The sequence below is a fragment of the Felis catus genome, chromosome B4, assembly GCF_018350175.1.
Source record: "Felis catus isolate Fca126 chromosome B4, F.catus_Fca126_mat1.0, whole genome shotgun sequence".
NCBI classification, from domain to species: Eukaryota; Metazoa; Chordata; class Mammalia; order Carnivora; family Felidae; genus Felis; species Felis catus.
Window position 1 is genome coordinate 42,051,792 of NC_058374.1, and position 24,675 is coordinate 42,076,466.

Consider the following 24,675-nt stretch of genomic DNA (forward strand, 5'->3'; position numbering starts at 1 on the left):
TCGAGGGGGGCAGAGCGTGGGTGTGAGCGCGCGTGGGTGCTGGGGGCCAGGTCCTGGGTCGCCCCTAGCCCCTCCCCCATAGCTCTCCCCCGCGCCCTCCCCCACCCCGCCCCCCACAGGCCCCCCACCCGCACTCCTACGTGCGCCTCCGCCGGAGGCTCCTGACTCATCGGGGGCTCCGGGTCACATGCGCCCGCCCGGCCCTATCGGCGCCTCCCCCCGCCCGCCCCCCGCCCGCCGCCCGGGAGCCGCAGCCGCCGCCGCCGCCGCCACCACTCCCGCTCTCTCCGCGCCGCCGCCGCCGCCGCCACCGCCATCGCCACAGGCTGAGTCTGCAGCCCCGAGGTGAAGCCCCAGCGGGCCCCTGCACCCCTCCGGCCCCCTCCCCTCGCCGCCGCGCCCCCCGCCCTTTCCCCTGGCCTGCGCGCATCCCTCGCCCCGTGGCGCTGCGCACCTGCTCAGTCATCTGCACCTCCCCAGGCACCCTCCCTCCCAGGCCTTCTAGGACCGCTCCTCTCGGTTAGTGGCGGTCGCCCCCTCCTCATCTGGGCGTCAGGTCTCTCCGCACCTGTTTCTAACTGCGCCTTTCTCCACCCTTGCCTGCCCCTCTCCCTCGGCCCCTCTCCGCCTCCGGTTCTGTCGCTGTTAAGTTCGGGGTCTCCCTGGGCTGTGCATTTTTATCCTGGCACGTCCCTTGGCTTTGCATCTGGAGAAACGTCTTCTCTTCCCATTCTTCAGCATCCCTAGACTTCTGAACTCCCCTCTCTCCCCTTCCTCCCCCATACTGCCCCTCTCCTTTTACATTGCTTCTCGCCGCTGGATGGGGGAGGGATGGGAGGAGGGGAGAATTTGTCTAGGGGCTGGCGTAGGGTAGGGGGGAAGGATGTGCCCAGCGTTGCCTCTCCCCCCAGATCTCTTTTCCCTCCCCGCCCCCGCTGCAACCCCTAGGGTCTGAGGGCTTCTCCGGGACCCTCTCCCCAGACTTCTCTACTGTCCATCTCTTGGGAAGAGGAGGGACGTATGTTTAGGAGAGAGACTGGGATCTTGGAGTGGGGTTGGGGGTGTTAGGTTGCGGGGGAGGAGGGCTCTGGAGGAGAGGCCCCAGACAGCCCATCCTCTTTTGTCAACAAGGAGAAATGCAAGTCTGGCAGCCATTACACTCTGAGATCTGGGGGAACCCCACCACGAATCCGCTGCTGGAGCTACTGAGGGGGTCGAGGGAACCTCTGCTAGTGCCCCTCCCTCCTCACTGCGGTGTCCTCCCTTCTCACCCGTTTGATCCTACCCCGCCCCCCACTGCAGTGACCTCCCCTTCCTCACTGCATTGACCTTCTCTCCCCGTGGGGTGGGGGGGATCCCTTCTAAAGCCGGGACTGCAGCCAGCTCCTCCCCACCCCCCACCCACTGCAGTAACCTCTTTCCCATGGCTCCCAGTCTCTGGCCCCTCCCACTGATCAGGCTCCACCTCTCTAAACCTCTTATCTTTCTCCTTCCTTTCCTTCCACCCAATAACTCAGCCATCATGTCGATAGAGAAGATCTGGGCGCGGGAGATCCTGGACTCCCGTGGGAATCCCACGGTGGAGGTGGATCTCTACACCGCCAAAGGTAGTGGGCAGGGCATGGGCCTTCCCACAGCCCTCAGGCTGGGTTTCCCCTGGCTAGGGAGGGGAAGCTGCCTTGATTCCCAGTGGGGATGGGGTGCTGGGCCAGGTTCACCAGCCTGGACTGTGGGGGTTGGATACTTCTTGTCCAGCGGAGCCCAGACAGGCTCATCTCTGTGTTCTATTTTATGTATGGGATATATCCTGCCTCCGCAGGCCTGTGTGTGTACCTGTGTGCGTGTGTGCATATGTGTGCTGCCTGCATAGCTTCATATCTGTGGGTTCCTACTTGTACTTGTGGGACCTCAACTGGGCAGATGAGGCCCCTGCTTATGCTGTGTGTGTGTGTGTGTGTGTGTGTGTGTGTGTGTGTGTGTGTTAGCAGTGTGGGGATAGGTTAGAGCTAGAAAGCTGAAGGAATCCCTGGTCCCTGTAGTGTCCTTCTCTGTCCCTCCTTATTTCGTGTCCCTCTCTCAGGTCTCTTCCGGGCTGCAGTGCCCAGTGGAGCCTCCACTGGTATCTATGAGGCCCTGGAGCTGCGGGATGGGGACAAACAGCGTTACTTGGGCAAAGGTGAGGCCTTTTCTCTTTTCCAGACTCTCCCATCCCTCAGCTTTATACTCCTACCTCACACCAGTCCACAGCCCCCTTCTTGCCTGCGCCCCACTTCTGGCCCTTCCCAGCCTGACCCAGTCTGGCCTCTCTGCCTCTCCCCAGGTGTCCTGAAGGCAGTGGACCACATCAACACCACCATTGCTCCAGCCCTCATCAGCTCAGTGAGGCCTGCTCTTTGCTGGGGGCGGTGGTGGGCAGGACCAGGGTCCTGGAAGCCATCCTGGATGAGGGGAGGAGGGAGAGAAGGGAGATTCCTCTTGGGAATCATACTTCTCGAGGAGAGTGTGGGGAGACTCCTTCCCCACCCCTGCTCCCAATCCAGACAGGCTGCTTTCACAGAAACCTGGTTGGCTGCTGGCCAGCTGTGAGCCTATGTGGGAGTGGGGTGGGGCCCTCTGCCTCCGGGCCCAGCCTCCATCCTGGCCTGGGGTGATGGTGGCTCTGTCTACAGGGTCTGTCGGTGGTGGAGCAGGAGAAGCTTGACAACCTGATGTTGGAGCTGGATGGGACCGAGAACAAATGTAAGCCAGGGCTGGGAGAAAGTGAGGAGGTGTGAGCAGGGCGGGTGTGTGGAGCAGACAGGGCACTGAAGGGGCCAGTGCTGTGGGGACTTCCTTCGGAAGGCTGTCCGGACTAGCCCACCTTCCATTCTCCTCTCAAAGCCAGAGCAAGAGAAGAAGAATTTAACCACAGTAGGAGGGAGTGACATTAGACAGAAGAACTTTGCAGCGTGAAGTGGGGGGAGCTGGCAGGGGACAGTCTGGCCTCAAGATGTTTAGAAATAGGTGGAGCTGTCTGCCCTTTCCCATTACATCGAGTGTGTGTGTGTGTGTGTGTGTGTGTGTGTGTGTCCTGCTATTTTCAGGAGAGGACTGATGAGGTGTCACAGGAGTGGAGAGGGGAGAGGGGATCTCTTTTACTGGCTCCTTTTGGGGTATATAAGTGGAGTCAAGGGCTCGGAAATTTAGGGGACATTTTGCTCAGTGCCTTCCTCTGTAATCTCCCAGCCAAGTTTGGGGCCAATGCCATCCTGGGTGTGTCCCTGGCCGTGTGTAAGGCAGGGGCGGCCGAGCGGGAATTGCCCCTATACCGCCACATTGCTCAGCTGGCCGGGAACTCAGACCTCATCCTGCCTGTGCCGGTGAGCACTGCGCCACACCTGTGCCTGTCCCAGGGGTGGGTGGGGGGAGAGCATGAAACCTTGTGAAGAATGATGGGGGGGGGGAGTGCATTGAGGCACCTAAAGAGAAAGGAGGGAGACTTGAGACTTTGAGTCTGGGAAGCTGGAGCAGGTGTGGGATCTTGGGTTAACAACCCAGGGGCAGAGGAGGGAAGTGCTCTGTGACTTTTCTGTCCTGTGGCCCCCCAGGCCTTCAACGTGATCAACGGTGGCTCTCATGCTGGGAATAAGCTAGCCATGCAGGAGTTTATGATCCTTCCAGTGGGCGCTGAGAGTTTTCGCGATGCCATGCGACTTGGGGCGGAGGTCTACCACACACTCAAGGGGGTCATCAAGGACAAATATGGCAAGGATGCCACCAATGTGGGAGATGAAGGTGGCTTTGCCCCCAACATCCTGGAGAACAGTGAAGGTGAGGCCAGGAGCCCTACTCCCTGCTTTAAGTCTTGCTCTGTCCTTGGACATCAGGAAGGGCCACACAGCTCCCCAGATCCTGAGGAGTATGGGTGGGAGGCCCTTGAGCCAGCTCAAAGAGGAACCCATACCGGGAGTGGGTCCCAGAGGGCCTGCCACATTTACAGGCAGGCCTAAGAGGACAGTCTTCGCCTGTCCAGCCAGATCTGTTAGCAACTGTAAGTTCTTACTGGAGCCCCTGGGAATGCTGGGAGGTGGTCTAAGTGACTTGGAGGATCCATCCTGGACTTGAACTTTGTAAGATTCTCAGTTTGATGAGATATACTCTACTGTAGGGATTCAATTCTGAGTCTATCCCATTTCTACCCCCAACCTCTCAGGTCTCTAAGATCCCTAATTTTTCTCTGCTGTGGGAGGAGCTATATAGTGAATAGAAACAATAACAGGAAGGGGCGCCTGGGTGGCCAGTTGAGTGTCAGACTCTTGATTTCAGCTCGGGTTATGATCTCAGAGCTGTGGGATCGAGCCCTGCTTTGGGCTGTGTGCTGAGTGTGGAGCCTGCTTAAGATTTGCTCTCTCTTTCTTTCTGCCCTCCCTGCTCTCAACTTAAAAAAAAAAAAAAAAAACAATAACAGGAAGTGGCTAAGAGTTCAGGTTCTGGGGTCAAATTGCCTGGATTTGAACCTTGACTTAAGAGTTACTGGCTAGTGATCTTTCTTACTCAGCTTCTCTGTGCTTGTCTTTCTTGCCTGTAAAATGGGAACAACAACAGTATCTCCCTCTTAGCACCATTGTACTTAGGTGACATAGCCCATAATAAATGATAGCTATTGACAAAAAGACCTGTTACAAACAGAATTCCATTCCTCTGTCCTCTTAGAAGATGGTCTGCTCTTCCCAGACCTGGGATGACCCTAACAACAATTGTAGCCAGGCTTCTTCCCAGCACCAGTCCTGTGCCTTGGCTCTGAATTTCTTTCTTTTTCACTTTCCTCTTTGCCCACCCTTCCTGCTGGTGATCCCACTATATTCCATCCCCAGCCTTGGAGTTGGTGAAGGAAGCCATCGACAAGGCTGGCTACACAGAAAAGATTGTCATTGGCATGGACGTCGCTGCCTCGGAGTTTCATCGCGATGGCAAATATGACTTGGACTTTAAGTCTCCTGCTGATCCCTCCCGATACATCACTGGGGACCAGCTGGGGGCCCTCTACCAGGATTTTGTCAGGGACTATCCTGGTGAGAACAAGGGCTATGGGAGGGAGGGCAGCGCAAGGGTCAAGGGGCAGGCGGGGATGTGTGGGGCAGCCTGGGACCTTGTGGGGCACTGACTTAGGTGCCAGGTGGAGGTGTCCTAAGCAGAGCCAGAGAACCAGGACAGGGGCCAAAGAGCCTTCTGCAGGGGCTGGCTTTGTATGGAATGTAAATGTGCAGGTACCTATGGTGAATCTGTTTCATCTGCTTCCGGTCCGAATTAAACTCGTGTGTCCCGCAGTGGCTGGGATCACGGGGAGGGCTTTGGAAGGAACCAGTCATGGTGCGAGGGTGACTGGGCCCGGCAGGGAGCTTGTACCTATCAGTGTTTTTGACTGATGAAGTTGTGGATGCTGAGTGGAGCTGGAAGCGCTGTGGGGGTAGGATGGGAAGGCTGAGGAGGAGCTGAACTACCCTCTCCAAACCCACTAAAGGCTGTGACTCCTGCAGGGAGGAGGCTGGTTTCTGTTTCCCTGAGACAGAGCAAGACATAAATGCAAAATGAGGGATTTAGAACCGCACAGAGGGAAAGCTTCCTGGTAATGAAGGTGGGAAAATGCAAAGGCGGTTACGAGAAAGATCCCGAACGCTTGTTTTTTGGAAGGTGTTCGGAAGGTGTCGGGCGTGATCGCATAGTGGTTAGTGCTCCTCGTCGTGTGGAAGGTTTTCAGAAAGAATCTAGGTAAGTGTCAGGGCAGGCTTATTTCGGAGGCAGGGAAGCAAGGATGAGCAGGCTAAGTTAGCCAGGGCATGTGTCCATTTCAGGGAATCACAGGGTGGGTGTTCCTGCCTGATGCAAGCCCCAGGGAGGGTCAGCGGCCCCTCCTGCTCTCCCTGCAGTGGTCTCCATCGAGGACCCCTTTGACCAGGACGATTGGGCCGCCTGGTCGAAGTTCACAGCCAATGTAGGGATCCAGATCGTGGGCGATGACCTGACAGTGACCAACCCAAAGCGTATCGAGCGGGCAGTGGAGGAAAAGGCCTGCAACTGTCTGCTGCTCAAGGTCAACCAGATCGGCTCAGTCACGGAAGCCATCCAAGCGTGAGTGTCCCCTGGCTCTCCCCTACCCGGCCCCTGTTTCTACAGGATGCCTCTGGCAAGTGCTCCCAGCCTCGTCCTGGCATAGATGCTGAAGAGAGCGGGGAACCTGCAGTCACCTTCCCAGCTCTTCCGGCTCTGCCCCCTCCACCCCATGCCCTGTGCCCCTCCCAGAGAGCTTCCTGCCAGGTGTTTTTTTTTTTTTTTTTTTTTTTAGTTTATTTATTTTTGAGTGAACAGAGACAGTGTGAGTCGGTAGGGGAGGGGGGGTGGGGGCGCGGGGAGGGGTGCAGAGACAGAGAGAGAGGGAGAGAGAATCCCAAGGAGTGCCCTGCCAGCACAGTGCCCCATGTGGGGCTCGATTTCACGAAACTGTGAGATCATGACTTGAGCTGAAACCAAGAGTCGGACGCTTAACTGACTGAGCCACCCAGGTGCCCCCGGCCAGGTGTTTCTCGACATAGACCAATGTTGGGGCTGGGAAGAGAGTGCCCAGTGTGAGGGGCTGGAGGTCAGTGCTGATGTATGGCTGCAGGTGCAAGCTGGCTCAGGAGAATGGCTGGGGTGTCATGGTGAGTCATCGCTCAGGAGAGACTGAGGACACGTTCATCGCCGATCTGGTGGTGGGGCTGTGCACGGGCCAGGTGAGTGCAAGGGCGATCTTTGTGAAATTGGGGGGTTCTGTCGGGTGGGTCTCTCTTTCCAGGTGTTTGCGGGTGTCAGGAGAATGTCAAGGGAGTGTAAGTTTCCTTTCAGGAAGTGAAGGGGCAGCCACTGAGCTGCATATGTTTGGGGATGTTTCAGATCAAGACTGGCGCCCCGTGCCGTTCTGAGCGTCTGGCTAAGTACAACCAGCTCATGAGGTGAGGAAACCTGGGGGATGGGAGCCCGGGGCCCAGAGGGTTAAAAGCTCCGGTACCCAGGACCTGGCGAACAGTAGATATCCAGAAAATACTTGTTTTCGAATGATGGGTTTACCCATGGCCTGATTGATGGCTCCCACAGGTCATGTGGAGAAGCCAGGGGATGCCCCTGCTTGGGCCGGACATAGGGACAGGTGGTATGACAGGCTTGGAGAGGCTAGGGGCCTCCTGGAAAGAGAAGTGGAATCCTCCTGCGTCCTTATTTCTTTTCTGGCTCATCCCTTCCAGAATTGAAGAAGAGCTGGGGGACGAAGCTCGCTTTGCTGGACATAATTTCCGCAATCCCAGCGTGCTGTGATCCCTCTACTTGCCTGGAGACCTGGAACCCCTCTCCCATCCTCCTGGATCCTCTCTCTTCCTGTCTTGCTCTGTGATATTTCACCCCGGACACCCCGGCTGACCTGTTGCTCTGTTCCTTGGCTTGTCCAGCCCCTGCTCTGTGCTCTCCCCACTCTGGGCTCCACACTCTCCACTTCTCTTTCCTTTCTATTCTCTCTCCTCAAAAACTGGCCACGGGACTGAGGATTATAAGGGAGTCCCCATGGAAGAACAGTCAGGGTCTGTGTAGAGGTGCATCAGGGCTGGCTGGGGACGTGTTGAGAGAGGGGCCGTGTGTCACTGTGCTTTCTGCCACTTCCACACGTTTGTCCATGTGGCATCTGAGCCAGGGAGTGTGCAGTGCCGAGGGGGAGGGGAGCGCTGGCCGCGTGATCATGCCTGGCCGAAGACTTCAGTGAATTATTTATTTGTTTATTTATTGTTCACTCGTCTTGTTCATTAATTCAGCGTTTCTCCACAACTCCAGGGCCAAACCCTGGCCTGACCAGAGGAGATCGCGTGTGTGTGCGTGGGTACTTCATGTGGCCGTAGATTCCGAGATGGCCTGGGGTGGGAGGTCTTGCTGAAAATGGAGCGGGAAGGGTAACAGAAAAGGGACCTGTCATCAGTTCCTTCGTGTCTCCCAGCCCTTAACCTAAGCCGGCTCAGTCCAGAGGTGGGGCTGTGTGCCCGGGGACTCTTCCCCCATAGCTCTCCCCCAGCCCCGGCTTCCCTGTTCTTCCTCCAGCTGCACCCGAGCAATGTCTCACTCCCCTGTGCCACACTCCACAGTTGCCACCACCTCTGTGGCGTTGAAATGAGCACCACCATTAAAGTCTGAATCACAGTGCATTGTTGTGTCTGAAGAGTCTTTCGTCCGTATGAGGGGAGAGAAGACGGGAGCACCCAGAAGTTGGTGAAACTGGATAGCAGAGCTGGGGAGGACACAGAAAGATGAAGAAACCCAACCAGTATGGCTAAGACAATGGCCCTGCCTACCCCTCCCCGGCTGGGTGGGGACCACCTTGGCCCTGCCTTCTCATCAGCAAGCCTGGCCCCAGGACCCAGGTCAATGAAGGGTTCTTAACCTGGAGTCCAAGAATCCCTAGAAGTGTCAAAAATTGTGTGGGTGTGCATTTTTGGGAAAAGGGGTCCAAAGCATTCTGGATTCCTATAGGGCCTTGACCAAAGAAGGGATAAAGCTATGGACTGGAGCAGTTCCCCCACTGGGCCTCTCCCCAACACATTCCTGGCCACTGTGGGCCACAGCAGCGCTGTGTGGGCATCACCCCCTGCAAGATGGGGAACTGGGGAGGGAAGGATGGTACCAGAGGATCTGGAGGTGGGCCTGAGAAAGTGTTCCTGGAAACCTGAGAGTCGGGACCGCAAGGGCTGGTTTGGCCTGCGAGTAGGGCCCCAGTGTGTGGCTGGAGACCCACTATAAACCTTCAGCTCCAGTGGAGCACTGACTTTGAGATGGGGACCCAGGAATCACCTAGGGGGAGAAACCCTCTCATAGGGCTGGGATACAGAGCAGAGCCCAGCAGGTAGGTGTTCCACCCGGGGCGCTGTGGCCACTAGAGGGAGGCAAGGTTCTGTGGGACACCAGGCTCCCCCTGAGCTAGGGGTGGGATGGGAGGAATTTCAAGGCTGTCCCCTCTATGGGCCTCCTACTCTGTTTCTACTCTGAGTTCTGGTCCTGGGCGCCCTGCCATCCTGCCCAACTCCAGAACTAGAAGAGGATTTTAGTCCTGTATGGGCAGGACCCATTTCACTGCTCTTCTTCCTGTGTCCCTGACATACTCAGCCATTTTCAGTTCTTGCCCCTGCTCCTCCAAGCCTCTTAGTAGGGGCTTCTCATCTTTCCCTTCTCTCCTGTCTCCTGGCACCCTTTCTGTTCCCCTTGGGGCACACTGTACTTTGTTCTGTGCCTCTCAGTTTTCTCTGGGGTTCCCAGGATCTATCTTCTCCAACTCCTGGGCTGACCAAGACCATTTTGGTTGGAGCCACATTTCCTAACCTCTGTCCTTTCCTCCCTCCTTGCTAGGTGGGCTTCTCTGGCAGCCATCCCCCCCCCCCCCCAAAGGTTCTGGGTTGGATTGGGTTACAGCTGGCTCTGTCTGGGCCTCCCAGGCCCCTCTCTCAATTTCCCTTTGTGCTGTTGCCTAGAGACCAGTGGGTTGTGGGGGGCTGGGGTGAGGGGTGGTGGTGGTGGTGTGGTGGTGTGTGTGTGTGTGTGTGTGTGTGTGTGTGTGATGCACCCCAAAGCTGAACGGTGAGCCTGGTCTTAAGATAGGGGAGGAATTGGAGGGGGTAGGCCCTGGCTTCTCTGACTCTACCTGTCTTCTGTTCCTACGTAGGCCTACATTTTTCTTTTAGGCTCAGGTATGTCACCATCTTAGCCCAGCCCTTAGTGGTTAAAAAACTAGAGAAAGCAGCTCCGCCTAGAAGGGAGCTGGGAAGGGCCTGGGCCTGGGCCCAGTGGGAGACTTGAACTGAGAAGTGCAGAAAGAGAGGAAATGCAATGGGGAGCGAGTAGGAGGAGCCTTGGAACAAAGTTGGGGGGTGGGGAGAAGGAGCAGGGGCCATTCTAGGGCTTAGAGGAAGGGAGGGCAGGGATCACCGGGGAGAGGGGGACAGGGAGCTGGCCTGGTCTCTGGAAGGCCCTGAGGAATACAGAAGGTGAGCGTGCAGTAGAAAAGTGAGTGGCAAACCAAAAAGCTAAAGAGTGGTGATTCATCCCCAGGCCAAGGAAGCCTTGCCCAGGTTCCCCAGTGCTTTAGAATCTGTTTAAAGCTTCGGGTATTCCCAGAATTTGGCCGAGCCTGGCCCAAGGAAATATGAGGCTAATTCCACTGAGTTGCTACAGAGCCAGCCTCCATCCTTCCCAGAAGGCTAGTGGGATCCTGCCATGCAGGGCCTATCTTTGGCCTCTAGCTGGCTTGGCCCCACACATACCCTACTCCCACCCCAAATCTGGAGAGCTATTAAGGGCTCCCAATCCAGGCTCCAGCTCCAGCTCTTCCAGTTTCCCAGCCTGCCTCCCTCCCATTCTCTGGCCTTCCCAATCTCTGCTGCCAAAAATCACCCAGTGTCTTGGTGTCCTTTGTCCTGGGAGATGTTGCTGCTTGGTATGGGGCCAGGGAGACAGCCTAGAAGACATTGGTGGTGGACGGGCGGAAGTGTTGGCTTTAGGCTGGAGACTGGAAATGGCTGCCTGGAGAGCTGGGAGGGTTGAAGGAAGACCCTGTGGTCTGCGGGTGGGGTGGGGATTGTCTCCATAGTAGAATGATTGGGATTGGGGAACCAGGGCCCCTAGGGATTTTGCTCCACGGTGAGCCTAATCCCCACCTGACCCCTTCCCTGTGGCCAAGAGTACTGTCTGTGATGACTTCAGACAGGTTTGGGGAGGAAAATGGAGACACCACCAGACAGAAGGGCCTGAAGCAGATGGTGTCCCATTCCCATAAATTAATCCCTTACCTACACTGGGGCTTGCTTCCCCCATTTCTATCATTTCCTTCTACTGCTTTCCCTTTCCATCTCCACTCGTCTTCCTCATCTCTGGCCTTCTCTCCTCCATACTGCCACCAAAGGCCTTGTTTATCTTACATTTCCTTCTAATCTTCTTTACCCATCCCCCCCCCCCATTCTATCCACCTTTGTCTTGCCAACCAAAACGCTCCTCAGCTCTCTTGGAAACCTCCCACCCCCAGAATCCAGCCATCCCTGTGTCTTACCCCCTCCTTGGCCACCCAGTACCCTAGTCCCTCTAGAATATGCATCCGGCCCCACCTCTTTCAAACCTTCCTAAGGTTCTTCACCTTTCCACTTCTCTCCATGCTGACGTCTCTGAACTCGACTCTCTCCAGCTTTCCATCATCACCCCTAAATTCTTACATTTATCATATTCCTAATACGAATCACCTCCAAATTACTCTCATCCAGAAAACCCATATTCCTATATATCAATGTCTCCATCTTTTCAATTTCTTCCCCTCCCCATGACCCCAAACTTCCATCCCATTCTCCTTCATAATCACCCCCCCAACCTCTCCAGCTACATGTCTGCCAGAGACGCTGTCACCCCAAGATTTAGTCATCCCTCCTTGTCACATACCTCACTGCCCTCGGAGCCCCCATGTAGCTCCATTTTCCCAACGTAACCCCATTAGACCAATCTCTGCCACACACCCACAACCTCCCACTTCCCCTCTGCCACAGACCCCTTGGTCCCCAAACTTCTCCAGTCTCCCCTTATCGGCCCTGACAACCAACAGCCCCTCCCACCTAGTCGTCTGGTTCCCCACAATCAGCCTCTGCGAACCCCTCCCCGCGCCCCAGCCCCCTGGGCCGGCCTCGGCCAACTCGCACAGCGCCTCCCCCTCTCCGGATCCCCCTCTCTCCCCCCTCGCAGCTTGCCTCGCGCTCCCTCCCTCGCGTCTCCCTCCTGGCCCCTCTCTCCTCCGTTCCTCCGCGCTCCCTCCTTCTCCCTCTTCCTCCCTTCTCCCATCCCCCTCTCCCAAGCTCCCTCCCTTCGCCGTCCGCTTTCCTGTGCGAGTCGCCGGACGCGCCGCCCAGCCCGCCCGCAGCCCCGCGTCGGGCCGGGGCCTCGGGCCGGGACCCATTTAGGGGGGACCGCTGGCCTCGAGGAGGGGCTAGGAGGGGGCGAGGGGGACGAACGCCTGGGAAGGGGCGGGGGCCGCGGGCGGAGGCCGCCTAGGGGGCCGGGGATCGCGCGAGTGCGGGCTGCGCGGGGCGGGCGCGGGCGGCGGGCGGGAGGCGGCGGGTCAGAGCAGCTCCGAGCGCCGGCCGGGCCGCGGGGGCGAGCGGCGCGGCGGGGGCGGGCGGCGCGGCCCGGGCATTCCGGGCGGCTGGGGGGAGGTGGCGGGCCTGGGGAGGGGCTGAACGAGAGCGGGGATCGGGGTCTGCTCCGGGGGGCGGGCGGGCGATCGGGGCCAGGTGGGTGAAAAGGGGGGATGGGGGCCGCCCTCCGGGGGTGTCGGGGCCGGCGCCGCCGCCGTCGCGGCGGCGACTGAAGCCGGGAAGAGGAGAGGGGGGCGGGGGAGCGGCCGCCGCCGCCCCCCGGAGGCGCCGGAGCCCCGGATCCCGTTCGGAGCCAGCCAGCCGTCCCGAGCTACGACCAGGTAAGATCTGCTGCCACCCGGGCCTCGGGCCCGCCCGGGTTCTGGCCCGCGGCTCCCCACCCCCACCCCTCCCAGTTTCCCCCTCCCGCCGCCGCCGCCGCCGCCGCCGCCGCCGCCTCCATTTGTTATTTTCCCGATCCGGTACCCCCACTGCGGGCTCTGCCCGGCCTGAGGCCGGGGGACTCAGGGGGTGGGGCCGGCCCCCAAGGAGGGATGGGGGCCAGGGCACCCGGAGGATCGGGTGGATGGAGGGAGGTGGGAGGGTCTCAGGAGGAGGGCTGATGGGGCAGCGAGGGTAGCCAGGACCCCGGGACCAAAAGAGGAGCACCGAGGTGGAGGGTGGCTAGAGGAAAAAGGGGGATGCCGGCGAGGGGGCTTCGGGCGAAGGCAAAAAGGGACTGGAGATATGGCAGCGAGGTGGGGCATTAGGGCTCCAGGAAAAGGCCCAAAACCCGGGTTTCAGAACTCAGGGTTGGGGGTGCTAGGTGTAGAAGGGAAGTAGGAAATGGGGAAGGGGTGTGGTAGGTGGAAAGAGAAGGGTCGTAGCTGATGAAGGAGGAGAATGGAACCTGGGGAAACGGAGGCTCTGAAGGGACCAAGGAGAGGTCCAGAACCTGAGGTGTTACAGGGTTCAAGTGGGAAGTGGATGCCTTTGTGACTCTATTTTCTTTCCCGTACTTTAGGTCACCTCTGACCTTGTTTTTCCAGACCCCAGCATGGTTCCTTCTTGGAGAGGGACACACTGGGGCCCAGTGCTCTGGTCCCCCTAAAACTATGAGGAGGAAGATGGGAACACTGAAGGGAGAGTTAGGGAGAAAGGGTTTCTGAGAGGGTGGAAAAGGAGAGAATTGGATGGTCTTATACGCACTCCAGGCAAGTTGTGACCTCCACCCTCAAGTCCCCAGAGCACCCACGGCCCCTCTAGCTGGGGTTTCTGAAGGGGGAGGTATCTTCATTTTTGTTTTGAGCTCAAAGATTTCTCTTTGTGCAGGGGCTTATTTCTACTGGGGTAGGTACTCTTCTTAAGCTCCCTTCCCTGAGGGTGCTCCTGGAGGGTAGGAGTTGCTTTGGCAACTGGAGGGGGAGTGGCTGGCAGATGGACTCCTGGGATAGACTCTTGAGGGGCAGGTTCTACCATTTTGTTGCCATAGCAACGATCCAGTGGGATGTCCTATAGGTGGGGGTTCAGAATCTTGATTGGACCTCAGCCTTTGGCTATGTCCTTGGTACTCTTGGCTGGGTTCTGGAAGGTGTTTCTGGTGCTGCTGGTGAATAGGAGGTTCCCAAGGGGGTCCTCTGCCTTCCGGCAAGCAGTTTGTTGGAACAGGTAGACATGTTATTTGCCGGTCATAGACGTCGCTCCAAGTTCCTCCCCTTAGGCATGGTGGGAAGCTGGAAAAGCTTCTGTTCAAGTTACACCAGGTTTTGGTAGTTCTTTCTGGCTTCTGCCTCCCTTATTATTAGGGACTTCTTGTATATAGTATATAGTTGTTTGCTTCTTTGCACTGATATTCTTCTGTTTTCTTAAACTTGAGTTTCCCTTCCCAAGTCTCCCTTTTTCTCTTTCCCAGACTATCACGACAGTGACCCCTTCCATCCACTAACCTTTGACCTTCTGCTTCTCTGACCTTGTGGGAGTGGCTGGGCTCTCCAAGCTCATCTCATTTGAGGGTGGCCCAGGCGAGAGGGCTGTGCAACAGCCTGGTGCAGTGGAAATACTCTGAACAGGAGCCAACATACCTGGGTCGGGTACTGGTTGTACCTCTAACTGTGGCCTTGGGCCAGTCACTTCTCTGAGCCTTGGCTTCATTGTAAGATGAAGGGGTTATAGATAAGATGATCTCTGAGGCCCCGCTGACCTCCCCCGATTCTAAGAAGGCTTAGACTAATGCATGCAGACTTATCTGCTGGTCTGGGCCGCATTGTTATCTAGGAGTCACTTTGGACTGGTTTGTTAGTCTGGCAGGTCTGGAATGATGATGGGGGCTGGGCCAGTGATCCTGAAATTCACCCTGCAAGCCTTTCCCAGAAAGCCTTATGCCTCGATTGTGTATTCCCTCTGACATCCTTCTCGTATTTCTCCCTTATTCTCCTATTTTTAGAGACTCTTTCCCTATTTCTCACTTTTGCATCTCCCCAATCTGGTCTTTATCCTTCTTCTTTTGCAGTAGGGCCATGAAAGGGAATGTGTGTAGTGTGTTGCAGAAACACAGTAGGTGCTTTATAAATATTATGGGGCGCCTGGGTGGCGCAGTCGGTTAAGCGTCCGACTTCATCCAGGTCACGATCTCGCGGTCCGTGAGTTCGAGCCCCGCGTCAGGCTCCGGGCTGATGGCTCAGAGCCTGGAGCCTGTTTCCGATTCTGTGTCTCCCTCTCTCTCTGCCCCTGCCCCGTTCATGCTCTGTCTCTCTCTGTCCCAAAAAAATAAATAAACGTTGAAAAAAAAAATTAAAAAAAAAATATTAGTTACAGTGACTGGCTACTAGGGCTAGATGGAGTATAGTTCACCTTGTTGATGCTGAAGCATGCTCCGAGTTCAGAAGCATATATATGGCCCAACCCTAATTCCTCTCCCCTTGCCACTCCTTTCCCCCGAGATTACCTATGCTTTTATGACTGCTTTTCTCCTTCAAAGCTACTCACTGCTAATTTTATCAGATTTCAGCTGTTTAAAACAGTTGCAGTAGGGGGAGGGGCACACTGATTGCTGTGTTTTTCAGTTACATTCGTGCATTTCTCTGACCTTTTGGATCCCCTAGCTGTAATGGACTTGGTGAATGGGTTCTGGGATGGAAAGGAGAGATGGGCACCCTCCTCTAGAGGGGCTGGCAAAGACACACCAGCCACACATAGTAATCCTGGCTGTGCTTTTGTTAAGATTGTTTTCCTCTTTTGTTACAGCGGGTTTTGTTCTTTGGATTTTTGGAGGTTGACAATATTTAAAACTGATCTCCACAACAACTCAAAAATGCGGTAGTAGTTGCAGTTGAAGAAAAGTGGCTGGTTTACTGGACAGAGCATTAGTTCTAAGTTCAGAAGACCTGAAGCTCTCTGTCCCAGCTCTTTTATGATTCTAAGTAAATTATTATTAAGTTTCCTGGAAAGGTTAGGTTCAACCCCCCCTCTGCCCCCTACCCCCCCTTGCCGGTCTCAGTAGTTAGGGTTCAGTGGAGGTGAAGGAGAAGTAATTACTCTGTATTCCTGGGGAAAAATATGCAGTATACTGTGATAATACCATTTACCTAGCCAGGCCTTGTAACTCAGAATAGCTGGGTAAGTTTACCCCATTCCCACCAAAGTCGGGCAACATTTTATTCGAAAAGACCTACTGAAGTTAGTCAATAGGCCAGGAACAAGAACGGAACAGAGCACGCATATATACGTGACATCAGTGGGAGATACAGAAAGGAAGAAAACAGTGAGAAGATACCATTTTTGCTTCCAAAAGATCTTATGGTCCAGTAATATGGAGACCTGACCCTTAGCAAGAAATACCAACAAGTACAAAGGAAAATAGCTGACTATAGATATAGGTACCGAGATAGATAGGCCGTGAGGAGGTATGTGTCCCTGTCTAAACCAAGTGGGAATACAGGTTTACCAGTCTGTAAATTTGTATTAAGTGCTCACTGATTTTCACTGCTTTGGTTGGTAAAATGAAAGTCCTGACTTTCTAGCCTTGGGGAACCCAGGCACTAGAAGTGGGTGGGGGAAGGTCTCCATGAGACTCTCAGAAATAAGTTCTGCACTTTGGGGGTACCTAGGTTTGGGCTTGGGATTGGTAGGACTGTGTGCATTTGTGTTATAGAATGGGGCATTCTTCTCCCACCTACTCTGATGTGAAAAGATTCTTTTCATATCTCTGGGACTGATCTAGGCCTTCTGAGAATTCACCCCACCAACTTCTGACGAGAGTATAGCAAAGTCTAAAAGAAATAGCATGGGCTTTGAAGTCAGGGAGATGTAGGCCTGATTCCGGTGCTGTCACTGGTTTCTGTGTATTCATCACACGAAGTTGGGCAAGTCACAGTCTCAATCTTTGAGCCTCAGTTTCCTCCTCTGTATAATGGAAATAAGAATACCTACTTTGCAGGGTTAGGTTGTAAATATTAAATGAAACTGCATGTAAGGGCATGACATAAAGACAGCACTCAAGAAATTCATACCTCAGCTACATTTCTTTATGCTCCCTGGGAAGGCTCTGTGGAACTCGTGTACCCACAGATACTTTCCAGGTATCAGGAAGGGTAGAGTAATGTGAGTGCATGGGTAGGGTACATCTGAGTTTTCTGCCTTCTCCAGAGTTGAAAGAGATGATGTGAGCAGAGTCTCTTTCATGTGTAGATAGCTGAGGTAGCCCGTGGGGCGAGCCAGCAGTGTCTTATGGGGGTTGTACCTCTTAGCCCAAAGGCTTAGGGTTGGGCCACTTACTCAAGCCCCTTGATAAGCACAACAGTATCGCCTTCAGACTCTGTTCCCCAATTTGGAGACTCTGATGGTTTTTTCTAACAGGCTTCACTGAAAACAAATCCTGCAAGTTCCAGGGGCCTACACTGGAAACTTGGGAGATCCTGCTTCCCGCTTCCCAGGCCACAGCTGTGGGGAACTTGGGGTGAAGCAGAGAAGTTTCTGTATTCAGCTGCCCAGGCAGAGGAGAATGGGGTCTCCACAGCCTGAAGAATGAAGACACGACAGAATAAAGACTCAGTGAGTAATAGCTAAAATAAGAGCCACAAAGGGGCAGATGAGGGGCAGAGAAACTGGGGTGGGGTGGGGAGCGGTGAGGGCCTGGAGAGAAAGAATAGAAATAAGGCATGCCATGAAGTTAGGTGCTAGGTAAAAACAAAACAAAACAAACAAAAAAAAACGAACCAAAAACCTACATTGTCTGCTTCCTTCCTTTTCCCTCAGATGTCAATGAGGAGTGGACGGAAGAAAGAGGCCCCTGGGCCCCGGGAAGAGCTGAGATCGAGGGGCCGGGCCTCCCCTGGAGGGGTCAGCACGTCCAGCAGTGATGGCAAAGCCGAAAAGTCTAGGCAGACAGCCAAGGTATTCTGTCCTCAGGTCCTCCCACAGGATGCCCAGGCACTGGGGCTGACGGTGTATGTGTGTGTGTTGTGGGGGAACTTCCTGTCTGGCAGAGAGTAACTGTGGAGGCTCGGGAGGTAGGAGAAAGGAATTTTCTTTCTCTCTAACAGAAGGCCCGCGTAGAGGAAGCCTCCACCCCAAAGGTCAGCAAGCAGGGCCGGAGTGAGGAGATCTCAGAAAGTGAAAGTGAGGAGACTAATGCACCAAAAAAGACCAAAACCGAGGTGGGTGACCCTTGCAGCCATCCTCACCCATTTTCTGACCACGCTTTCCCAAAAACTTCCCTTCACGATTGCTACTTTAATCTCGCCTGGGACATGAGAGAAAAGTCATATCCTAGGGCTTATTAAAGGAGTCCTGTCTATAGTGTGTCAGATGGGTTTTTAGGGCTTTAGCCAGACCACTAGATGACCAGGCAGGGCCAAAGGGCCTGGAAGAGTGTGAGGGATTCTAGCCTCTCCTTTTCCAGGTCCTGATTTTCATGAGGGGGCTGGAGAGGAGGTTAAAGGTGAGAGGTCTTAGTGGAAGGAATAACTCATAAGGAAAATGCATAAGGAGTGGTCTTCTTAAAAAGCACGGGTTTCTGGCATGTGTAGTTAAGGCAGTGAAGGAGATGAGAGGAGGGCGGATATGAGCTGGTGGAAGACAAGGATTTGGGTGTAGCTGTGACAGCGAGATGGTGCTTGAGACGGACACTTGAGGAAAGAATGGAGTTTTACAAGGAGGGGAACAAGAGTGGCTGCTAGGGTGCAGCTGAGAATGTGGGGAGAGTGGAGGAATCCCCACGTGGCAGGGAGGGGGGCTGGAGCCAGAGTTCATCACGTCGTACAGTGGTGTGCTGGAAGGGGGATGTGGTTTTGTGCAAGGGAGGCCCCAAATCTCGGGGAAGCGAGGGAAAAGAAAAGGGAAAAAAAATGGTCCTCCTTTTTCTACAGCAGGAGCTCCCTCGGCCACAGTCTCCCTCCGATCTGGATAGTTTAGATGGGCGAAGCCTCAATGATGATGGCAGCAGTGACCCTAGGGATATTGACCAGGATAACCGAAGCACGTCCCCCAGCATCTACAGCCCTGGAAGCGTGGAGAATGACTCCGACTCATCTTCTGGCCTGTCCCAGGGCCCAGCCCGCCCCTACCACCCCCCTCCACTCTTTCCTCCCTCTCCTCCACCGCCAGACAGCACCCCCCGACAGCCAGAGCCTGGCTTCGAACCCCATCCTTCTGTGACACCCGCTGGATATCATGCTCCCATGGAGCCCCCTCCATCTCGAATGTTCCAGGCTCCTCCTGGGGCCCCTCCCCCTCACCCACAGCTCTACCCCGGGGGCACTGGCGGAGGAGTTTTGTCTGGACCCCCAATGGGTCCCAAGGGAGGAGGGGCTGCCTCTTCAGTGGGGGCTCCTAGTGGGGGTAAACAGCACCCTCCACCCACCACCCCCATTTCAATATCAAGCTCTGGGGCTGGTGGTGCTCCCCCAACAAAGCCACCTAACACTCCAGTGGGTGGTGGAAACCTACCCTCTGCTCCACCACCAGCCACCTTCCCCCATGTGACACCAAACCTGCCTCCCCCACCTGCTCTGAGACCCCTTAACAATGCATCAGCCTCTCCTCCTGGCCTGGGGGCCCAGCCACTACCTGGGCATCTGCCCTCTCCCCATGCCATGGGGCAGGGTATGGGTGGACTTCCTCCTGGCCCAGAGAAGGGCCCCACTCTTGCTCCCTCACCCCATCCTCTGCCCCCTGCTTCCTCCTCTTCTGCCCCAGCCCCGCCAATGAGGTATCCATACTCGTCTGCGGGTAGCAGCTCTGCAGCAGCCTCCTCTTCCAGTTCTTCCTCTTCCTCTGCCTCCCAGTACCCAGCTTCCCAGGCATTGCCCAGTTATCCCCACTCCTTCCCTCCCCCAACAAGCCTGTCTGTCTCCAATCAGCCACCCAAATACACTCAGCCTTCCCTTCCATCCCAGGCTGTATGGAGCCAGGGTCCCCCCCCACCTCCTCCCTATGGCCGTCTCTTAGCCAACAGCAATGCCCACCCAGGCCCCTTCCCTCCTTCCACTGGAGGCCAGTCCACAGGCCACCCACCAGCCCCAACACATCACCATCACCACCAGCAGCAGCAGCAACAACAGCAGCAACAGCAACAGCAGCAGCAGCAACAGCAGCAACAGCAACATCATGGGAGCTCTGGGCCCCCTCCACCTGGAGCATATCCCCACTCCCTGGAGAGCAGTAGCTCCCACCATTCCCACCCTTATGCCATGTCGCCCTCCCTGGGGTCTCTGAGGCCCTACCCACCAGGGCCAGCACACCTGCCCCCACCTCACAGCCAGGTGTCCTACAGCCAAGCGGGCCCCAATGGCCCCCCACCCTCTTCCTCCTCTACCAACTCCTCTTCTTCCTCTCAAGGATCCTACCCATGTTCACACCCCTCCCCTTCCCAGGGCCCCCAAGGAGCGCCCTATCCCTTCCCACCGGTGCCTCCGGTCACCACCTCTTCGGCTACGCTTTCCACGGTCATTGCCACAGTGGCTTCCTCGCCAGCGGGCTACAAAACAGCTTCCCCACCTGGGCCCCCGCCGTATGGAAAGAGAGCCCCGTCCCCAGGGGCCTACAAGACAGCCACCCCACCGGGATACAAGCCGGGGTCGCCTCCCTCCTTCCGAACAGGGACCCCACCCGGCTACCGAGGCGCCTCGCCGCCCGCGGGCCCAGGGACCTTCAAGCCAGGCTCGCCCACTGTGGGGCCAGGGCCTCTGCCACCTGCCGGGCCCTCAGGCCTGTCCTCCCTGCCACCACCACCTGCGGCCCCTGCCTCGGGGCCGCCCCTGAACGCCACGCAGATCAAGCAAGAGCCGGCTGAAGAGTATGAGACCCCCGAGAGCCCGGCGCCCCCGGCCCGCAGCCCCTCGCCCCCTCCCAAGGTGGTAGACGTGCCCAGCCATGCCAGCCAGTCAGCCAGGTGAGCCGCCAGGGTGGGGTAAGGTTGGGCCTGGAACGGGGAACGACGAAGGGGCAATGGAGAGACCGGCAGAGGCGACAAGAGGGGAGCCTTGACGTTCGTGTGGTGCCTTTTAGAGTACTCGGGGGGGCCTCGCCTCCCTCACCGCCTGCGCGGGCTGGTTTGGGGGCAGGGTCACCGCGGGGTCGCTCGGGCAGCTCGCAGGGGCTAAGCGCGCGCTGCCCTCGCGCCCGCCAGGTTCAACAAACACCTGGACCGCGGCTTTAACTCGTGCGCGCGCAGCGACCTGTACTTCGTGCCGCTGGAGGGCTCCAAGCTGGCCAAGAAGCGGGCCGACCTGGTTGAGAAGGTGCGGCGCGAGGCCGAGCAGCGCGCGCGCGAAGAAAAGGAGCGCGAGCGCGAGCGGGAACGCGAGAAGGAGCGGGAACGCGAGAAGGAGCGCGAGCTGGAACGCAGCGTGGTGCGTCACCACATGCGCCGTCCGCCTTCTGGCCTTCCTCTGCGCCGCGCGGGGGGGGGCGGGGGGGCGGGGGGGCGTGGAGGGCAGGGGGTGGGGGCCGGGGAAGTCATTGCGCCCCCTGTCGGACAGGAGGAAGCACGGCAGCCCAGGAAATAGAGACCCAGGGATTCCAGCGGGAGGAATCCTTCCTTGCATCCTCCCTTGGGTGGGGGAGGCAAACTCAGATCAGAGTACCTGTGGATGGTAGGGAGAGCCAATATTCAGGAGAAGGTTTAGGGAAATTCCTACTAGGCTGAGTTCCAGTAAGGTGACGCATTTTGGCCTTCAGCTGCCGAGACAATTGAGCAGCTCCGGATCAGCCACATTTTACCAGACCTGCCCTTTTGACTCTGCTTCTCCCTGTATCCCACAGAAGTTGGCTCAGGAGGGCCGGGCTCCAGTGGAGTGCCCATCTCTCGGCCCAGTGCCCCATCGCCCTCCATTTGAGCCGGGCAGTGCTGTGGCTACAGTGCCCCCCTACCTGGGTCCTGACACTCCAGCCCTGCGCACGCTCAGTGAATACGCCCGGCCCCACGTCATGTCTCCCGGCAATCGCAACCATCCATTCTACGTGCCCTTAGGGGCAGTGGACCCGGGGCTCCTGGGTTACAATGTCCCGGCCTTGTACAGCAGTGACCCAGCAGCCCGGGAGAGGGAGCGGGAAGCCCGTGAACGAGACCTCCGTGACCGCCTCAAGCCTGGCTTTGAGGTGAAGCCCAGTGAGCTGGAACCCCTACATGGGGTCCCTGGGCCGGGCCTGGATCCCTTCCCCCGACATGGGGGCCTGGCTCTGCAGCCTGGCCCACCCGGCCTGCACCCTTTCCCCTTTCATCCGAGCCTGGGGCCCCTGGAGAGAGAACGTCTAGCGCTGGCAGCTGGTCCAGCCCTGCGGCCTGACATGTCCTACGCCGAGCGTCTGGCAGCCGAGAGGCAGCATGCAGAAAGGGTGGCAGCCCTGGGCAATGACCCGCTGGCCCGGCTGCAGATGCTCAATGTGACCCCCCATCACCACCAGCACTCCCACATCCACTCCCACCTGCACCTCCACCAGCAGGACGCCATCCATGCAGGTGAGACTCCTACTTTGTCTTCATTGCGTTCTTGTCCCCTGGCAAGTAATTGGGTCTTCTGTTCCTCAGGCCAAGACTTTTCTCCTCTAGTCTGGCATGAGCCTCTCTCCCGGGATTGCTCCCCTGATCTTGGCCTCCCTGTCATCCCCCATCTCTTCATGCCCCAGAGACTGTAATAACCCACACCCCGCCCCTCTTCACAGTCTAGCATCCCACCCACGATAGAGGAAACCTTTGAGGGAATGCCACCTTTCTACCCTCAGAACAGCCCCCTGCCCATACCTGGGTCCTTGCTCCTTTGAATTCGACTCTCTTATCATTTCTTGCCATCTTCTCTCCTCCCAGGTGGAGGTCTTTCATGTTTTTCCCCATCTCCAGGCCTCCTACCTTCCAGAAACAGCTCTATAGCTTTGACTGGGGTTATCATAGGTGCTAATGAGCTTTATTTACTATCCTTTCGCTGTATTTCCTTTTGTCCAGTACTTTGCCGGATTTAGCCTCACAGTCATAGTCCTTCCTGGCTCCCTTGTGCTTTCTCTCTCTTAGCCGCCTCTCTCTTCCTGTCTTACTTCCCAAACTTCTATCCCTTCCTATCTCCTCTAAGCAGTCCACGTCTCTCCTTTTCCTCAGACCCCTCTGACAACTGCCGTCTCCTATTCTCTGCCATCCACATGTCCCTACTCCAGTAAGGTCTTGTCCTGACCACCCACCAGGCCCTTAGTTCTTCCATTGTGTCTCTTTGTTCCTCACTAGGTCTCCCTGTGTTGATTGTACATCTCTTCCCAGGCTTGGATCCCTTCACCCAAATGCATGGTTTTCCCCAAACCTGACTTCTGGTGACACCTTCCTCTTCTCTACCCTCTAGCCTCTGCCTCGGTGCACCCTCTCATTGACCCCCTGGCCTCAGGGTCTCACCTTACCCGGATCCCCTACCCAGCTGGGACCCTCCCCAACCCCCTTCTTCCTCACCCTCTGCACGAGAACGAAGTTCTTCGTCACCAGCTCTTTGGTAAGGATGGAGGTTGGGGGTGGGGAAGGTCGAACGAGAGAAGGGCAGAAAGGAGGAATCTGGGTGGTAGGATTAGCCTGTTTGGGCTTGGGGAGGGATGAGGAGGTAACCAGAGGAGCTGAGAACAGGAGAAGGAGGGCTGAGGCCCTGCCCAAGAGAGGCACAGGTTTTAGTGCCAGGCGGAAGTTTGGATCTTCTCCAGGACTGGCTTTTGCCTGTTTTAGCCTCAGTTTCCTCTGTCTGTAAGGTGGCCAGCTCTGTCCTGGCCCAGAGTAAGTACTCAGGACTCCAGCAGTCATGGGCCCCCCCCCGCCCTTCCTGCCCACAGCTGCTCCGTACCGGGACCTGCCAGCCTCCCTCTCTGCCCCGATGTCTGCAGCTCACCAGCTGCAGGCCATGCACGCGCAGTCGGCCGAGCTGCAGCGCCTGGCGCTGGAGCAGCAGCAGTGGCTGCACGCCCATCACCCGCTGCACAGTGTGCCGCTACCTGCCCAGGAGGACTACTACAGGTACCCTGGGACACCCCTGGGCCAGGGGTGAGGGGGTGTGACCTTAGCCAGCCCAGGATGGGGTGTGGGCAGCGCACTGCTGGCCTTTGGCCTCTGGGGGAGGGAGCCCCTCCTCCACAGTCCTCCTCTGTGAGAGGGGCCAGGTCGGGGTTGACCTCGGTGTCTCATGCCTCTGCTCTGCATCCCCTCTCCATCCAGTCACCTGAAGAAGGAAAGCGACAAGCCACTGTAGAACCTGCAATCAAGAGAGCACCCATGGCCCCTGCATTTGGACCTCGGAGGCCTCCCTCCCAGCCTGCCACCCACGGCTGAGGAGGGGTGCTGCTCATTTGCAGGGTTTCAGCAGCTGGGCAGAGGGAGGGAGGAAGGGACAGATGGAAGGCCAAGGCTCCTGTGGTATGCAGACGTGGGGAGGTGGCCAGGGGTGGGGGTGGGGGGTGGGGGCAGAAAGCGCACAGTATCTTGGACCAGGTCCCTCTTTCTTGTCCCCCTGCTTTCTTCCTCCCCCATGCCCAACCCCCGGTGGCCACTGCCCCTCCCCCACCCCGTTGGTGTGATTATTTCATCTGTTAGATGTGGCTGTTTTGCGTAGCATCGTGTGCTGCCCCCGCCCCTCCCCAGTCCCCGTGCGCGCGTCCCTTCTGCGATGTATGCCCCTCGCCCTTCCCCGACATTAATAATTTATATATATAAATATCTATATGACGCTCTTTAAAAAACATCCCAACCAAAACCAAACAAAAACATCCTCACGACTCCCCAGGAAGATGGCTGTGACTGGTTCTTTGCGGGCTGTGGGGGCGGATTGGGGCGGTGGTGATGGGGGACTACGCAGTAGTGCCTGGAGAGAAGGCTGTGGAACCGGACACAAGTGGGTGTAGCGACCCCTGCAGAGTTGGAGAGGAGATCTCGGAAGAGCCAGGGGCCCTGGAGCCCTGGCTCCGCTGGAGGGGTACTATGGAGCTAGCTAGTCCCCTCTAGAGTCGCAAGGCTGGGAAATCCAGATGCTGGAGGCCAAGGACAGGCCCGCCTCTGACAGGGTCAGGC

At 56.9% G+C, this 24,675-nt stretch overlaps 2 protein-coding genes and 1 long non-coding RNA gene across 7 annotated transcripts; 2 read left to right on the forward strand and 1 right to left on the reverse strand.

Annotated features, from left to right (window-relative positions):
• The first annotated feature begins 218 nt into the window (after window positions 1-218).
• Window positions 219-8,196, forward strand: ENO2 (enolase 2). 3 transcript variants are annotated; one of them, XM_011283710.4, is made up of 12 exons: window positions 219-345; window positions 1,518-1,607; window positions 2,081-2,176; window positions 2,321-2,379; window positions 2,670-2,739; window positions 3,226-3,359; window positions 3,588-3,810; window positions 4,854-5,051; window positions 5,907-6,108; window positions 6,641-6,749; window positions 6,910-6,968; window positions 7,257-8,196. In XM_011283710.4, exons 2-12 carry the CDS (start codon window positions 1,523-1,525, stop codon window positions 7,324-7,326), a joined length of 1,305 nt encoding a protein of 434 aa, XP_011282012.1. In that variant the 5' UTR covers window positions 219-345; window positions 1,518-1,522; the 3' UTR covers window positions 7,327-8,196. The 3 variants fall into 3 exon arrangements, with proteins under 3 accessions (XP_011282012.1, XP_023112501.1, XP_019690009.1); XM_019834450.3 differs by lacking the exon at window positions 219-345 and adding an exon at window positions 501-519; XM_023256733.2 differs by lacking the exon at window positions 1,518-1,607 and having other exon boundaries at window positions 252-345.
• Window positions 7,278-11,625, reverse strand: LOC123386523. Its single transcript, XR_006600516.1, has 2 exons — window positions 10,435-11,625; window positions 7,278-8,281 (listed from the first exon to the last, which is right to left on the reverse strand). It is a non-coding gene; the product is annotated as an uncharacterized LOC123386523 (long non-coding RNA).
• Window positions 11,626-12,337: 712 nt separating this feature from the next.
• Window positions 12,338-24,394, forward strand: ATN1 (atrophin 1). 3 transcript variants are annotated; one of them, XM_023256735.2, is made up of 10 exons: window positions 12,339-12,493; window positions 17,007-17,201; window positions 17,406-17,543; window positions 17,693-17,806; window positions 18,518-20,541; window positions 20,779-21,001; window positions 21,414-22,110; window positions 22,976-23,119; window positions 23,448-23,628; window positions 23,827-24,394. In XM_023256735.2, the coding sequence occupies exons 2-10, from the start codon at window positions 17,175-17,177 to the stop codon at window positions 23,858-23,860; spliced, it is 3,582 nt and encodes a 1,193-aa protein (XP_023112503.2). In that variant the 5' UTR covers window positions 12,339-12,493; window positions 17,007-17,174; the 3' UTR covers window positions 23,861-24,394. The 3 variants fall into 3 exon arrangements, with proteins under 3 accessions (XP_023112505.2, XP_023112503.2, XP_023112504.2); XM_023256736.2 differs by having other exon boundaries at window positions 18,521-20,541; XM_023256737.2 differs by lacking the exon at window positions 17,693-17,806 and having other exon boundaries at window positions 12,338-12,493.
• The last annotated feature ends 281 nt before the right edge of the window (window positions 24,395-24,675 follow it).